At 39.6% G+C, this 16,971-nt stretch overlaps 1 protein-coding gene across 1 annotated transcript in view; it reads left to right on the top strand.

Moving 5' to 3' along the window:
• xkr7b (XK, Kell blood group complex subunit-related family, member 7b) overlaps positions 1-12,705 on the top strand; it is a 90,494-nt gene extending 77,789 nt beyond the window's left edge. Inside the window, exon 3 of the mRNA XM_048178898.1 lies at positions 10,896-12,705. Coding sequence (XP_048034855.1) covers positions 10,896-11,872 — 977 coding nt within the window. The 3' untranslated portion in view covers positions 11,873-12,705. The remainder of the gene's footprint in view (positions 1-10,895) is intronic.
• Positions 12,706-16,971: the final 4,266 nt, after the last annotated feature.

Below are 16,971 nucleotides of genomic sequence, written 5' to 3'. Positions count from 1 at the left end.
TCGCCAAGAGAATGCTGCTATTGTCACATTTATTTATATTATATTTTATATTCTTATTATACATTGAGAAATATGAGATTAAATGAATCATTCAAGTAAAGAAAAAAATTTACAATTTTTAAAAGTTTTAAAAGCATAGAGATGACTTCTTTGCTTCCTCAGAAGGCCACCACATGTCCCTGGGAGAGAGAACACTTCTCAGGAGACAAAAAGATGAGAGGAAAAGGATAGTCAGCAGAAAAAGACAAGAGGATAGAATGAACGAGAGAGAGAGAGAGAGACGGGATGAGGTGTATAGCAGCCGGATGGAGAGCACAGAGGGACATGCTGTAGGATTGCACAGACTCAGAGATGTTCTGATTAATTCTGGGTCACGGGTTTGGTTACCAACCACCACACAGAAGGCTTTTTCGTGTTCTTCTTATCTTCTTTCGCTGTCTTTTGCTTTGTTTCTTTTTCTGATCTCATGGCCCTGCCTGTCAGTCTGTCTCAGACTTTTGACCTTTACATTGTGTCTGCGAATTCCATCTGAAAGTGAGCATCTGTATTCCACACTCACTGTGGAGAGCAGAGAAACTTGAAGTGAGCGCTCTGAAGTGTGCAGTCTCCTATACGATGGCAATGCTGTTTTTTCATGATTCTGATTGGATGATATTCGTGTTGCATGCTGATCTGTTTTTTTTTATGACTGCACTGCAATAAAGTACAGTAGCATCTAGTTTGTTCAACACATCACCGTTTCACTTCAGTATGTCCTTTTTAAACAACTAAGCTTCAAATTAATGGACCTACAAAGAGATGTCTACTAGGAATATTAACAATATATTTGGACTTTTAAAATGCTTTTTATTTATTTATTTTATATGCAAGTTTCCTAAAGAGCATGCTTTACATTCCTTACTTGTCTCGTGATTTGCAAGATGTTTTATTAAAGGTGCAGTAGGTGATCTGGGAAATGCTAATTATTAATTAAAATCCCACCCTCCATGAAAATTGCCATCCAAAACCACGCCTCCTCCGAAACACATGAACGTGCACACACACACACACACACACACACACACACACACACACACACAGCTGCTCTCTGCAAAGAGTCATAAGAGAAGGCATTAAACTCCCTTATATCTCAAAGTACATAACATTGCAATAATAATGAATGAAAGCAACTTGACTGCTGCAGATTCATTTCGGTGTTGATACTGTTGACATGGAAACCCATAATTATCTCTAATTACATCAGTTATGGCATGTATGCAGCATAAGCTTGTTGTTTTAATTCGAACTGTAAAACGTGGCTGCTGTTTGTTAGCTGTGCTCTGTGACTGACGTCTGTCTGTATAAACTCTTGCATAACATGAAACGTGGCGATGACGTATGATGATGTCCGCGTGAACAGGGTGCGCGAGGGTATGTGCGCGAGGGCTGTCAAACGATTAATCGCGATTAATCGTATACAAAATAAAAGTTTGAGTTTGCATAATACATGTGGGTGTACTGTGTGTAATTATTATGTATATATAAATACACACAAATTAATGTATATATTTAAGAGAAATATGTTATTTATGTACAAAATATTTTTTATATAAATATAATAAAAATATAAATAAATGCATATACTTGTAAATATTTCTCAAATATATACATGAATGTGTTTGCATTTATATATACATAATAATTACACACAGTACTCACACATATATTAGGCAAACTCAGACTTTTATTTTGTATGTGATTAATCGCGATTAATCGTTTGATTGGGTAGGACATTGTATTATTTCATTCGAACCGAATAGAATAATTGGATGAACATTTTATGATCCTACTATATACACATACAACCAAACCAAAAATTATACAGATGTTTTTGATATTTTTGGTATATTTTTTACTAGTGGGTGCAGGACACTATAGTTCATTTATGCAAAATAAAGTAAACTGTGACATATTATACCCAAAGATTCTTCATACAGTGCACTACCAGTAAAACTGATACAAATTTGGAACCAAGAATTATTCAGACACTTTGACCTGACCATGTTTTTCTTAAGTGTTTTCTGACATAATTAAGATTAATTGTTTCTGACAACAACAACAACAACAATTTATTTCGGTCCTTGCAGTCAATTTTTCATAAGAAATAAAAATATACATAATAAACGAAAAAGGAGTAGGCTGAAGCCACTGCTTATTATGCCTACACTTTATACATATATATCAAATGAACATCACTTTAATTTCCCTTGGACTTGATTACTACAAGACATTTTCCAAAAATATACATAAAAATGCACATTTCAAAAAATAATACAAAAATATTTCATATTAAATTATATAATTATTTATCACCTTGTTTTTAAACATTTTCTTGAATTTACAAAGTGTTGTACACAATTTTAATTCCTTGTCACAATTATGCCATTGATAGATATACTTCTATTTTTTAGATTAGTTCTTAGACACAGTTTAACTCCGAGATCATATTTTATTACCCTTTTTTTTTAAAAAACTGTCATGAATAAACTGTATTAATGAATGAAATGTTCATGTTTGAATAAATTTTGGTTGGACTGTATACTGTATCATCCAGCTCTGTTACAAAAAAGCAAAAGAGAACAAAACTTGTTTTATTTATTTATTTCCCAGCTAAAAATACTGTAATAATCACTCAAGTATATGGTTGACAGCCCGAGCAGCCACAGGTAATCATGAACACTCTTCTCTCTCATACAAACCCACACACACCAAAATGTGTTTCTCTAATGCTTAAAATAAAAAGTTATTTCTTGTTCAACGCATTACTTTCAACACAACATGCTTTTAAACTAGTAATGGCGGCTTGTGCTGTTTTTAAGCAGGATAGGTAATCATTAGCATAAGAAAGTAATTCACAGAAAAGCATTTTAGCAAATTCCCCTCTGTGTGTTTCAAGGTCTTAGAGGTCTCGGAGAGAGTCTTTGTTCTGTGAGGACTTGACTATAACTGCCATGTAGTCGTTTAATACAATCTAAAGCACAAATGCTGTTATTAAAATGCATTATGCAAACATCTCCTGCACTTTCTTCCACTACATCATCTAGGCGAAACTTAAACTTCCATCTTTCTCTCTCTCAGCACTGGCAGTGCTGGGCTTTAACTTGTCTTATCCCTTTCTCTTTAAACTGCATTGGCTGTCTTTGTGGCAGTGGGCTTGCGCTGCGTCTGATGTTTGATTTAATTAAGATTGCCAGCACATTGCTCCATGAGAGCCTCTGAAAAGGAGGCCGGGAGAGAACGCGGAGAGCATGCGGGCAGGCTGGAAGCGGAGCGGGAAAACGCAGACTAATGCTTTCGGATCTCTGCTAATTAAGACCTCACTTAATCTGGATCTGCACCAAATGAGTTGCTCAGAACAAGGGCTGGGAGAGAGAGAGAGAGAGAGAGAGAGAGAGAGAGAGGAAATGAAATGCAAAAGAGTAAACGCTCAATAAACAGCAAGGGTCAGGCTTGTGCAAAAAAGAAATCCACAGTGTGATATGGACTACGCGGCCTTGAAGTGGAAGAGTATTTCTTCAATGATTTAAACTAGTGGTCGACTTTGCCAATAAATAATTATCGCCATTAGCCAGTAAGTTGTTCTGTTTAGCTGATAAGTGACTTTTATTTTGATGGTGCTAAGAATGCTAGCACCTGAGCCATCTTCTGTACTGTCTTAGTTTAATAGCTCTGTTTTAATAAATCAGTATTCAGAAATGTGTAACATAGAAAGTATTATATGTAAGTACTATATATATTTCATCATGTCTTCTTCTAATAAAATATATGTGCAAATAAGGACACTTGTGCAGCGGTACGTCTGATCATGATCGCGATGACAAGACGGATTATTCTGATACACAGAAGACAATGATGTAGACTGAAATTCAAAGAAGAATGGACAAAAAAGTAACTATGCCTTTATTCTTCCTGTTAAACTGATGTGTCATAGGCTGTAGTGCTCGTAAACATAATGAAAGTATTATTAAATGTTCTTGCTCATTTTTCTTAAAGACCAGTAGCTCTGCAAAGTTATAATCTGTTGATATTTCTAAACGTTTGATTTGTTCCTGATAGTTGTTAGTAGTCTCTAATGATAAGATTGTTTTGAGTTTGTTGTCATATGGTTATATTTTTTAAAATACATCAAAGGGCTTTTCACACTTGAAATAGTTAACCCTGGGTCATTGTAAACCCTGGGTAAACTGAATCCTGGGTTATCTTGCTTCATGTTTCACACTGCTCATAATTCACCCAGGGTTAACAATTAATCCTGGATATTCGTAAGCTGATGTTTCACATTGTACATTCCTAAAACCTGGGTTAAAGGCACAATATGTAAGATTTTTAGATTAAAATATCCAAAAAACACTAGAACAGTGTTATATATTTTGTTGACTTGTGTACTTTAATTATCCCAAATATTTCCAAGAGTGTTTAAATCCAGAGAAATAAGCAATTTTAACCAGGACACGGGACGTGTCCGTGCATCGCTTATCAATGGCGTCATATCCGCGTTACACTCGGTTTCCGGTTTTATTTTGTATAAACCATGGAAACACCAAAGACACTTTAATATATAATGTGTTTTATTAGACAGGTGAGCAACTGTTTGGATACATTCATCGACAGAACACTAATCATGTTGTATTGCTAAACATAGTAAGTCTTATTGTTTAAATCTTTAAATAAACAGCGAGTACCATGTTTTACCATGTCTAATATCGATCTAGCTTACTGCAGTGTGTAACAAGTGTCTCATAGCAGCCGCCAAGTGAACGCAGAGAAGAACTATAACAACTTTCAACACTCAAATGTATCTAATATGATAAACAGCGTTGCATTACCCCACATACTCATGACCGGAAGAGCGGAAGTGGTGACTGCTGCTCTCGATAAATCAATCACTCCAGCAGCCTCCTTTCTGCTCTCACAACACTCGGTCCTGCTCTGCTTCATACTCCAGTAACGTTAATAATCGCATCCATTAACATGATTTCTGCCCGAGTCCTGTCCCGATTCTTTTCCACCAGCCGTAGACGTGAAAACAACAAAATCAAGGCATCATCAATCTACGCCTTTGTTTTGAATAACCGACCTCTAGCGTAGTAGTAAATTTACATAGTGTGCTTTTAACATTTTACTTATTTGTGGTGCAACATGTTCTCCAACCAATACTCCCATATAGGCTGTTTGTCATTTCCCTGAAATACGACCCATAGGAGCGTTTGCTAAAGTTGCATTTTCATTTTAATGCATTGTTCCCTTTTATCTGCATCATATTTCAGGTTTTGCGTAGCTCAATTGGCAGAGCATTGCAATATATGCAATCATGCAATCATGCGATCGTGGGTTTGCATGTGCTCATAAAGTGTGTATGCACTATAAATCACTAAGGGTAGGTTTAGAGGTGGGGTAGGTGTAGTCTTTAATAAAAAAATGAGTTTTGCTAGATGGAAATAGGACAAACACATTGCATTTAAATGAACACGCATTTTGATTGGTAACAACAGTCATATGTCATTTCATGACGACAGACGCAACTCGACACCGTCATTATTTTTACGCCAGCTAGAGGGCGCATGACTTTAAAACGTAAATATAAGGTGATTGAAAAACGACCTATAGGGTCGTTTTTTTTGGAGGACAGTGTCACTGATTGGATAAACTCAGCACATGACTTGTTTACATAGGCTAGCTAGCTCCAGCATTGCGGATCCTCATATTGCCAATTGTACTATCGAGTTATACTGAATGGACATAAAGGTAAGAATGGAACGGTCTCTTCTTCACTCAAATTGTTGCGTTTTCTGTCAACATTTGACATTTTTCCTCTCAAACACTAAATTTACTGTTTCTATACAATGTGCAGTGTTTCCTGACTGTCCAAAGCACGCAAATATGAGTAACCGATTGGTTGTCTGTTGCTAAGTGTCTAACATTCTAACACCGCATTGTTTCAGACTGTACCAGTTTGGCACCGCAATGCGGGGTTAACACAGCAAAAGCGGTGCTAAACCTGCGATAACCCAGGGTTAAGTGTAGTGTGAAAGGACCTCAAGTTGCCTTCAAATCTGTTGTTTGTTTTTTTTTCTCTGCACACTTTTAAATATTCGTCTTTCTAATGAATGTGTTGCAGGTCTGTGTTTTCATTGGTTGTTGTCTTCTTCCCTTCTTCCCACCCTCTACACTCCCAATTTTCCAGAGCTTTACACAACCATTTTTTGAGTCTTTTTCAAATCAGAGGTGTAAACAAGCAGAGCTAAAACAGGGGGTTTCATGACTTAGCCCAAATCTATTTTGTCCAAACAATTTAAAGGGATAGTTCACCCAAAAATGAAAATGTGATGTTTATCTGCTTACCCCCAGTGCATCCAAGATGTAGGTGACTTTGTTTCTTCAGTAGAACACAAATGATGATTTTTAACTCCAACCGTTGTGGTCTGTCAGTCGTATAATGCGTGTCAATAGGAACTCCATCTATAAGAGTAAAAAAACATGCACAGACAAATCCAAATTAAACCCTGCGGCTCGTGACGACACATTGATGTCCTAAGACAAGAAATGATCGGTTTGTGCCTCCACATCCGGTTAGTGAGGTCAAAAAACGCGCTCTGATGCCGGAAGTGATGTCTCGCACTCATTGACATATACACGCGAGACATCACTTCCGTCATCAGAGCGCATTTTCAGACTTCGCACACTGGATGCTCAAGGCAGTTGGACATGGTGGTGTATTAGAGGTAAAAAATGATATAAATACTGTTCGGTTTCTCACACAAACTGATCGTTTCGTGTCTTAGGACATCAATGTGTCATCACGAGCTGTAGGGTTTAATTTGGATTTGTCTGTGCGAAGTTCCCATTGACATGCATTACACGACTGACAGACCGCAACGGTTGGAGTTAAAAATCATCATTTGTGTTCTACTGAAGAAACAAAGTCACCTACATCTTGGATGCGCTGGGGGTAAGCAGATAAACATCAAATTTTCATTTTTGGGTGAACTAAATGGGGTAAAGATTCAAGTGTAGGTTTCTTTAACGCGTGTGTGTTCTTGTACACATGGTTTATGAGGACACAAATGTGTATAATGACATGGGTAGTACAACGTAAATGGTTTATGAGGACACTTCCTGTGTCCTCGTAAACCAAATGGCTTAAAAAACATTCTAAATTTTTTTGCAATTCAAAAAATGTAGACTGTTTTCTGTGATGGAAAAGGTTTCGGGGTAGTGTAGGGGGAGAGAATATACAGTTTGTACAGAATAAAAACCATTACACCTATGGGGAGTCCCATAAACCACATATACAAGTATGTGTGTGTAGCTGGACAGGAGAGGAATCAAGCACCAGAACAAAGCCAATCGACCGGGACCCAGCAGATACACAAACATGCAGTGAGCTGTATTTAAGAGCTGATCCCCATGATAACATCAGCTCAATGTAGAAGCCTCCTGAGATTGCTGCACATCTCTCAATCACACACGCTTACACACACCTCCTCTTCAACTTTTCGCTCTACCTTGCGCTTTAGGGTACTCGCAAACACAATATAAAGCACCTGTCTGTCTCCCTGCCACACACTCTCACACTCACTCTCTCTAGAGAGACATCCTCTCAGGCAGTTGGGGAACAAGCCCTGCGATTTGTTGTCTCAGCAGGTGTTGTAGCTTCTATGCAATATTATTTGAAATCTAAAACAAGAGCAACAAACATTACAAAACTTGTTTTTTTTTTTCCTGCCATCACCCTTTGAAAGAACAGCTCTAGCATCTTTGCCAGCTCACGTCAGTTTGTGTTTCATAAGAGCCGCTGTGATGTCTGGAATTAAGATCGCTTTGCTTCTTTGCCTCGTCAGAATATATTCTCTCAAAATGTGTCTGTCATGATTCAAGGTATATATTCACACATTCATATATTATGAGTCCAGAGAGGCTAGAGACATCAATTAGGGCCTGAATTATTCATGTTTTGAAAGTTAATTATTCAATCGCATGTTCAATTAGCAATGAATCACATCAGATCTAATTAAATATTGAAGGCAGAAGTCTGAAAATGTGGAAATGTAGTGATTCTTAATGATTTTGATTAGGTTTTATATTTAGTACTTGCTTTTTTCAGGCTATTTAATTGACCACTGCTATAGAGAAGCTTCATAGATGCAACACCCAGGTTGTCTCATTTGCACCTATACCTACACTATAGACTGAGCTATAAACTGAAATATAAGACATGTATTTTCTTTCCAAATACCATTTGAAGTCATTTTCACACTCAGGCCTGAGACCTGCTGTATGCACGTACGTAAATGCAAACACTTCTAGCTATCCAAGTTTGATTTCGTGCATCATTGCCTTTCAAAATGTGTCTGAATGCAATTCTTAAGCCAATGCACTGCACTCTCAGCTACAAGGCATTCCCTGCTGAAAAAGAAAATAAGGATCTGGTCACCAGCATGGGATCCTGTTGTACTGGTGTTCCAGTGAAGCTTCTTGACTAGTCTAACCAGCAAAACATCACCAGAAAAATCAAGCTGCTAGCTTGCTTCTTCTATTTTTTTTCTCTTTTTATTATTATTATTATTATTTGTTTTATTTTTAATGGAGTTTAAGAAAATGGAATCCAGAATTTCCACAGTTTCAGTCTTTTTTCTTTCTATTTTAGTTTTAGTGTTAAGGGCTGTCAAAGTTAAGGTGATAGTTCACCCAAAAATGAAAATTCTGTCATCATTTACTCCCCCTCAAGTTGTCCCAAACCTGTATAAATTTCTTTGTTCTGCTGAACACAAAAGAAGATATTTGTAAGAATGTTTGTAACCAAGCAGATCTTGCCCCCCATTGACTGCCATAGTATTTTTTTTTCCTACTATGGTAGTCAATGGGGAGTGAGATCTGCTTGGTTACAAACATTCTTTCAAATATCCTCCTATGAGGGTAGGTAAATTACGCCAGAATTTTCAATTTTGGGTGAACTATCCTTTTAATGCACTAACTGGTATGGTTTAAAAATGTTTGACAGCAGTTAATTGAGTGCTATATCAAGTGCCATTTTCAATATCAGTACAGGCGGTTTGTAAATATTTCAAGTTTTATAATATGCCATATATCATTTAAATTAATTGGTGGTTTGGAATCCTGAACATTTTTTTTTTTTTTTTTTTTTCCCCTAGTTTTATTTCAGTTCATTTAGTTAACATTAACAATAGCAATCTACCAGCTAGACTAGCACCAAACCAGCATAAACCAGCTTGGACCAGCATGGAACTTCATGGCACTGGTTCAAGCTGTTCTTTTAAGCAGCTGTACTTTATAGCATCTTCTATGGCTAGTTTTCTCTTTCAAGTCAACCACTCTCATGGTGTAGCAACAGTTTGAAGAGAATCTTGCTGAGAAAGTTAGTTTAGAGTTAATTAAATTGTTCACATTTATACACCCCAGGCTCATTAGAAAAATGTACCCGTGGGAACATTTTTAAAACGAAAATGCGTTTTGTGACAGTTTCAATGTGAAATGTCCACTGAGTGGCACTAAAAGCATGTTCAGTTTTTTTCCGAAATGTTTTTGTTACGTTGGTTTTATACGCCTCAGGTTTAAAATGTCCGGTGATTGGCGCTAAGCTTAATGCTCCATTACTTTTTAAAATAATGTACAAAAAGACACTACACCTAAACCTAGCAAATAGTGTTAACAAAAGCAAATGTGACATAAAAAGCATTCGTAATCATGTCATTTCAGCTTGTTTTTGGTCTCTTATCTTTGAGCACTTTTATCGTGAGTTTCACGGGATTCATACCCAAGGTTTCCACATCCTAAGTACACTTCCATACCAGCTTGTTACATCAGAAAAGCGAAACATATGGAGCTGACCAGCAAACATTTGGCATTTAATGACTGTTGAAAAGGCATCCCTCCTGATATTGCTGAGTTAGATGCATTCCTGGGTCAACATATTTTGTTGATCCTGGAACAACATTCTAGTCTGAAAATGTAATCTTAACCCTATTCCTACCCCTAAACCTAACCCTACCCAAAGGTAATCCCAAAAATCAGAGGGAATGATAGATGAATAACACTGATGTAGAAGCACCAATTCATGATTTTAAGCCTAACCTTACATAATCTGTAAACTTGTCCCTGAAATCTGATTGGTTGATTTGAATGTTGTTCCAGGATCAACAAAAATGTTAACCCAGGAACATGTTGAACTCAGCAATATCAGGTTATGCCTCCGAGGCGTAATGTCATGGTTGAAAAATAGTTCCAAAATTAAATTTGAACGTACGTCTTTGATGTTATCTATTTTGGCCAGGGACACGACGTTGCCATCGGACCAATGTTTGCTGGGTGGTTAAGAGATGCAAAGTCCAAAATGTATTTGTTTACAAATCATGCACTTTCGTAAAAAGTGTTTTGAGATCATAACATACAGTAATATTGTCCAAGGAGACGTGAAAACAAGTCTTTATTAATCCATAATCTGACCCTGTAATCATAACAGTGTAAGAAGTGCTTGCTGTTTTACTGCCTCTGGTGTTCATTTCTATTGGAAACTGCAGTGATATGAACGTATTGGTATGTATTTTGCGTTTTGCAAAAATGTTCCCACAGGTAAGTTTTTCCATGAGATCAGGTTGCAGCTATACTGATACATGGACAGTAGCAAATCCTGTTTAATAGCACAGACATTTGAAGGTACCTCCATTGGCCCTTGAGTACTAACGTTTGTTACCAGCACTGTAATGCAAGAAGCATCTCCTATGTACTGTATGTAGAACAGTGTTTGCAGTGCCAAGTTTCTTTTGCATAAAGTTATTTCTGTTTTTATGCTTCATTACTCAAGCTGCCTCTCTGTTCTTCTTGCTCTGTCTCTGTAGGTCTCTCTGCGTCTGCCTCATTGGTTTCCCTCGCCTGGATGATCGCATCCTACCAGAAGGTTCTACGCGACTCTCGTGACGATAAACTCCCCATGTCCTACAAGGCTGTGATTGTTCAGATGCTCTGGCATCTCTTCACCATCGGTGCTCGAACCATCGCATTCGCCCTCTTCGCTTCAGTCTTCCAGCTTTACTTCGGGATCTTCATCGTGGCCCATTGGTGCGCCATGACCTTTTGGATCATCCAAGGCGAGACCGACTTCTGCATGTCCAAGTGGGAGGAGATCATCTACAACATGGTGGTGGGGATCATCTACATCTTTTGCTGGTTCAACGTGAAAGAAGGCCGTGCTCGCTTTCGGCTGGGCGTGTACTACTGCGTGACCTTGGTTGAGAATGTGGCACTCACCACCGCTTGGTATATTCACAGGGGACCTCACACTTCAGACTTCTACGCCCTGATCATCGTGTGCGTGGTGGTGTGTAGCTACGCTTTGGGAACGTTCTTTATGTTCGTCTATTATTGCCTACTCCACCCGGACGGACCCATCCTGGGTGCTCAGTGGAGCTGTGTGGAGGAGGGAATGGGGGTAATTGGCCTGGGAGGCGTTGGGGATTTGGGGACACCCTTGCCCCAACCGGACGTGGTTACTAGCCCTCCCAGAACACTCCAAAGGACTAATGGTGGGGATCGGGAGATTGGGGCTGGGGATAGAGACAGTTGCCTTCCTGTGTTTCAGGTAAGGCCTCCTAGTGTTCCCCCAGCTTCTTCTCCACGTCCACCAAGAACTGAAGGTCCCGTTATCCGCATCGACCTGCCAAGAAAAAGGTACCCGGCCTGGGACGCCCACTTTATCGACCGTAGGCTGAGGAAGACCATCCTGGTGCTAGAGAATACATCTCCCGTGACGCCCCGAATCCAGTACCAGAGCTTCACCAACCCCAAAGAAGTGACGGAGTACGAGACTACGGTATAGTGTTGTTCATACCTCCACCTTCCACATGACATCTCTATGCAGAGGTGGGACTCAGGAGGCAGATGCCACCATGAGGTTACGGTCTGATCCTTGAGGGTCGGCATGGTGCTACACGGTGGGCCCTCAGCATGTTTGGCATCCGGATGCCTGGGAATGCTTGACTGGTCCGAGAGTGCACATCAGGCTGGACGGGAATAACATGGCGTTTACATGACCTGCACGGGAAGTGAAACCAGGAAAGGGACTTAGCTTTCTGCCTATGCACTGAACATATGAAAAGAGTTTAACTGACAGTGATGAGAAGACGTGGACATTTGTAAAATATAGATAAACTGACCAATCAGTATTCCTCAGGTCCAGCCTGACTGCTGTATTGGTCTAAGTTTAATGTGTCAGTGACCTGAAAACAGTACAAATTGTGTATTATTTGCTTCTGTGAATGGTGAGGTTAGCGAGTTCAATCAATCATCCATTTCCTCAAAAAAATTCTTCTGTAATTATTGACTTATTTATTTATTAGATTTATTTTTTATGACTCTGTGGCCATGTCTTTGATATAATTCTTCGAATTGAATATTCATAAATAGATATTATCTTTTGTTATATGTATACAATAGAACGGTGCCAGTGTGTTGGTATGAATGTTTCTTTTTTGGGGGGGGGGGGGGGCTGTATGTTTGACTGGTCATGCTGCATTGTTTATCTGTAAAGATGAAGAAAAAATGTCATATAGTAAGACAAAAAGTTGTGATTAAATTGTAGTTGGATAAAAATAATGCTGTAAAAAAAAAAAAATATTCAGATGACAGCCTCGGAAAAGTAAAAAAATTGAATATGTGTGTTTGAGTGTTTCTTGAAAATGGTTTTGGGACATCTGGAAGCATCAAACTTGCAAATGTCTGAGTGCTTGTGTTGCATTTCACACAGAGAAAACACAAATGATTGACAGTGAATTCTAATGCTCTCTTTACAGTAACTAAAACAGCAAGTATCGGTTTGCTCCGTCCACAAGCCTCAAAACCCTTTTACATCTGTATGTGTTCATTTCACTCATTATTTTGTTATTTGGAAGGAACCATTGCTGTGGTTATGAGGAGTTTAGATTCTGAATTTTTTGTGGTTTGGCAATTGTGATTGCTCTTCTCGGTCATGAAAAGCTGCATTTAATGACGACTATTGGGGACAACAATGTGTGTGTGAATGCTTGAGAGAAAGAAAGACTGTTTTTCACCTCATAAAGTGTTAAGACCTCTTTTTAGTTTAACAACTTATCCTACTCAACTCTGTTCCAGGGTTTTTTTGAGTAACGACAATTGTAAAGAAATCACCCCAATTACACCAACACAAGACATCAGCTGAAGTTTTTCTCTCTGTTTCTCTCTTTCTCTGTGAGGTCTTTCAAGGTCTTGCTTGCTGCTTTTAAATTCCATTGCCTGGTTAAAAACCAGGCAGAAAAGCCCAGAGTCATGGTGGGTAATTGCCAAAGACAGGAATCCTGCTGTCCAGTCTGAAGACGCTGATGGAGAGCAAATGATGCTTGCGGGCTGTAATCACGCTGTCTTATAATGGGATGTTCACACATACCGTGATTTTATTGCAGGAGGTCGTGGAGTAACTGTGTTGTTGTTTGCAGTGGCCGTTCCCTCTGCTAGATGCTGGTCTGCACACCTCGCTCAAATCTGATCACATTACTGGTAAAATAAGATTCTAATTTCAGAAGAACAGCAGAATCTGTTAAAATATTCATAAAACGGATGAAGACCTCTTCCAAGATCACTTAACTAACTAGCCTCTTAAAAAAGTCAGCGCTTCTGCACTCCATCATTGAACTACTCTGATACTTTGGAAAGTTGGTATAGTGTTTGCCTTTTGATTAATTCCTTCTGCTTGTATTTTTCTCACACTGGGTAAAAGTGTCTGATTAAGGAATAAATTTAAATGTAAATGTAATTTGACAAGGAATCAGTTTTCCTACAGATAAAATTAATTCAGGAGTTTGTATAGAAATTGTCACAGTGCATTATGCATCATAAAGTAATGCATGAATCAAACTCACTCCAAATGCTAACAACTTTTGACAAATTTCAATGCATCGTTATTTAATTATAGCCCTGTATGTGGGCATAAACTAATCTTAGATCAGCAAAATCGCACCTAACAATAAGTTTCACCTACATTCAACGACAAAATGTCACAGGTGACATATCATGCCTTGGATCTTGCTGCTCATTTGCATATTCACGCCCATATCACACCACCACCAGTAACTATCATTTGTTACTTTACAGCAATTTTATATACATCATCTGCACAGGATCATGTTATGTTTGAACCACACAAGACCCATTCAGAATGAGTTAACTAGACTCTCTCCAACCGGATCATTGAATCCATGTTTTAAAGGTGCAGTAAGTGATTTCTGAGAAACACTGTTGATATTTGAAATCAGCCCAAACAAACACACCCCTCCATTCATTGCTCCGCCCCCAAAATGCATGAACATACAATGCTAGAGTGGATGTCTCTTTATCATAGCTAAAGTGAAGCAAATAATGCTTCACAAAAAATAAAGTGAAGATGACGAACGAACGAACGACAAGAAGGAATAAAAAATGAACATACAGTACACAAGTATATACAAGCAAGAGTTCGTTGTTAGTCACCAGCAGCACACCAGCTCTGGACAAACAACGACACTCAAAACTCTCCTGTTATTATAACTAACATTACAACAACAACATATCTTTAGTGAGGCCAGCAGGGGTGGTGAGGTGTTATTGAGGCCAGCAGGGGGTGCTCACCTGTGGTCTATGTGGGTCCTAATGCCCCAGTATAGTGATGGGGACACTTTACTGTCAAAATGCACCGTCCTTTGGATGAGACGTTAAACCGAGGTCCTGACACTCTGTGGTCATTAAAAATCCCAGGATGTCCTTCGACAAATAGTAAGGGTGTATCCCCGGCATCCTGGCCCAATTTGCCCATTGGCCTTTGTCCATGATCATGGCCTCCTAATCATCCCCATCCCTGATCAGGCATAACATTATGAGCACTGACAGGTGACGTGAATAACACTGATTATCTCTTCATCACGGCACCTGTTAGTGGGTGGATATATTAGGCAGCAAGTGAACATTTTGTCCTCAAAGTTGATGTGTTAGAAGCAGGAAAAATGGGCATGCGTAAGGATTTGAGTGAGATTGACAAGGACCAAATTGTGATGGCTAGACGACTGGGTCAGAGCATCTCCAAAACTGCAGCTCTTGTGGGGTGTTCCCGGTCTGCAGTGGTCAGTATCTATCAAAAGTGCTCCAACAGTGGTGAACCGGTGACAGGGTCATGGGCGGCCAAGGTGGGGAGTGAAGGCTGGCCCGTGTGGTCCGATCCAACAGACAAGCTACTGTAGCTCAAATTGCTCAAGAAATTAATGCTGGTTCTGATAGAAATTTGTCAGAATACACAGTGCATCACAGTTTGTTGCGTATGGAGCCAACAGTGGACATGTGAGCATCAGAACTGGACCACGGAGCAATGGAAGAAGGTGGCCTGGTCTGATGAATCATGTTTTCTTCTACATCACGTGGATGGCCGGGTGCGTGTGCGTCTCTCACCTGGGGAACACATGGCACCAGGATGCACTATGGGAAGAAGGCAAGTCGGCGGAGGCAGTGTGATGCTTTGGGCAATGTTCTGCTGGGAAACCTTGGGTCCTGCCATCCATGTGGATGTTACTTTGACACGTACCACCTACCTAAGCATTGTTGCAGACCATGTACACCCTTTCATGGAAACGGTATTCCCTGGTGGCTGTGGCCTCTTTCAGCAGGATAATGCTCCTGACACAAAGCAGAAATGGTTCAGGAATGGTTTGAGGAGCACAACAACGAGTTTGAGGTGTTGACTTGGCCTCCAAATTCTCCAGATCTCAATCCAGTCGAGCATCTGTGGGATGTGCTGAACAAACAAGTCCGATCCATGGAGGATCCACCTCACATCTTACAGGACTTAAAGGATCTGCTGCTAACATCTTGGTGCAGATACCACAGCACACCTTCAGGGGTCTAGAGGAGTCCATGCCTCGACGGGTCAGGGCTGTTTTGGCAGCAAAAGGGGGAACAACACAATATTAGGAAGGTGGTCATAATGTTATGCCTGATCGGTGTATATACTGATGGGCGTTCTGGTCCAATATGGCTGCTGTCGCATCATCCAGGTGGATACAGCACATTGGTGGTGTTTGAGGAGATTCCCCACTTCCACATGTAAAGTGCTTTGAGTGTGAGAAAAGCGCTATCTAAATGTAAGAAATTAATTATTAACAAATTATTGTTATTGGTTCTGTGACATAGCAAACCAATGTTACTTATGTATGGAGCAGAAACAATGCAGCTTCAACATACAGGCTATGGTATGTGACATATGACAAACATAAACAATCCGGTGACAGAAAGAGAGCGTGAGACACTTCAAGATGACTTGCATCCTTTCACAGGTTGCTGTGGTAACTGCAGGATCATTAAGCAATGCTGCAGGTATATGTGCTGTGTGTGTGTGTGAGTGTGTTTGTGGTCTGAGAGCTATTCAATGTGGCCCCTCTCCTGAAAACTGACCCACCATTAGCTCTCCTCCTCCTCCACTCATACCCTTAGGGGGGTCAACAGCGTCCTCGTCTACTGTAACAAGCAGAAACACACACACACAGAGAGAGAGAGAGAACACACACAGTGAGGCTCTCCAGGTCAGCAGTACACTCTACAAGAGAAAACCCTTCAGGTTCTACATGTACAGTACATGCAATGCAGTATGCATGAAATGGCATTTGCAATCATTTTTATTTCTCTAATATGATGTAATTGTTGAAGCCAAAGAGGATATTCCACCGGCGGGACTTGAATATAGGATTTGAGAGCCAAACCTGAATGTGTGTTTTCAGTGAATTATGCAGGTCTACTCTCTTTTTTTGGGGAGCTTTCTAACCAGAGCATGAAGGTCAAATTCAACCTCAAGCATCAAATCCCAGTGCTAACTCTCCTGTATTGAAATTTTGCTTTAACCATTATGTTAACCACTGTTAAATTTCAGGGTTAACTATTGGCAAC

This window comes from Megalobrama amblycephala, linkage group LG24, assembly GCF_018812025.1.
Source record: "Megalobrama amblycephala isolate DHTTF-2021 linkage group LG24, ASM1881202v1, whole genome shotgun sequence".
NCBI lineage: Eukaryota > Metazoa > Chordata > Actinopteri > Cypriniformes > Xenocyprididae > Megalobrama > Megalobrama amblycephala.
This window is presented reverse-complemented; position numbering and strand designations above follow the sequence as displayed.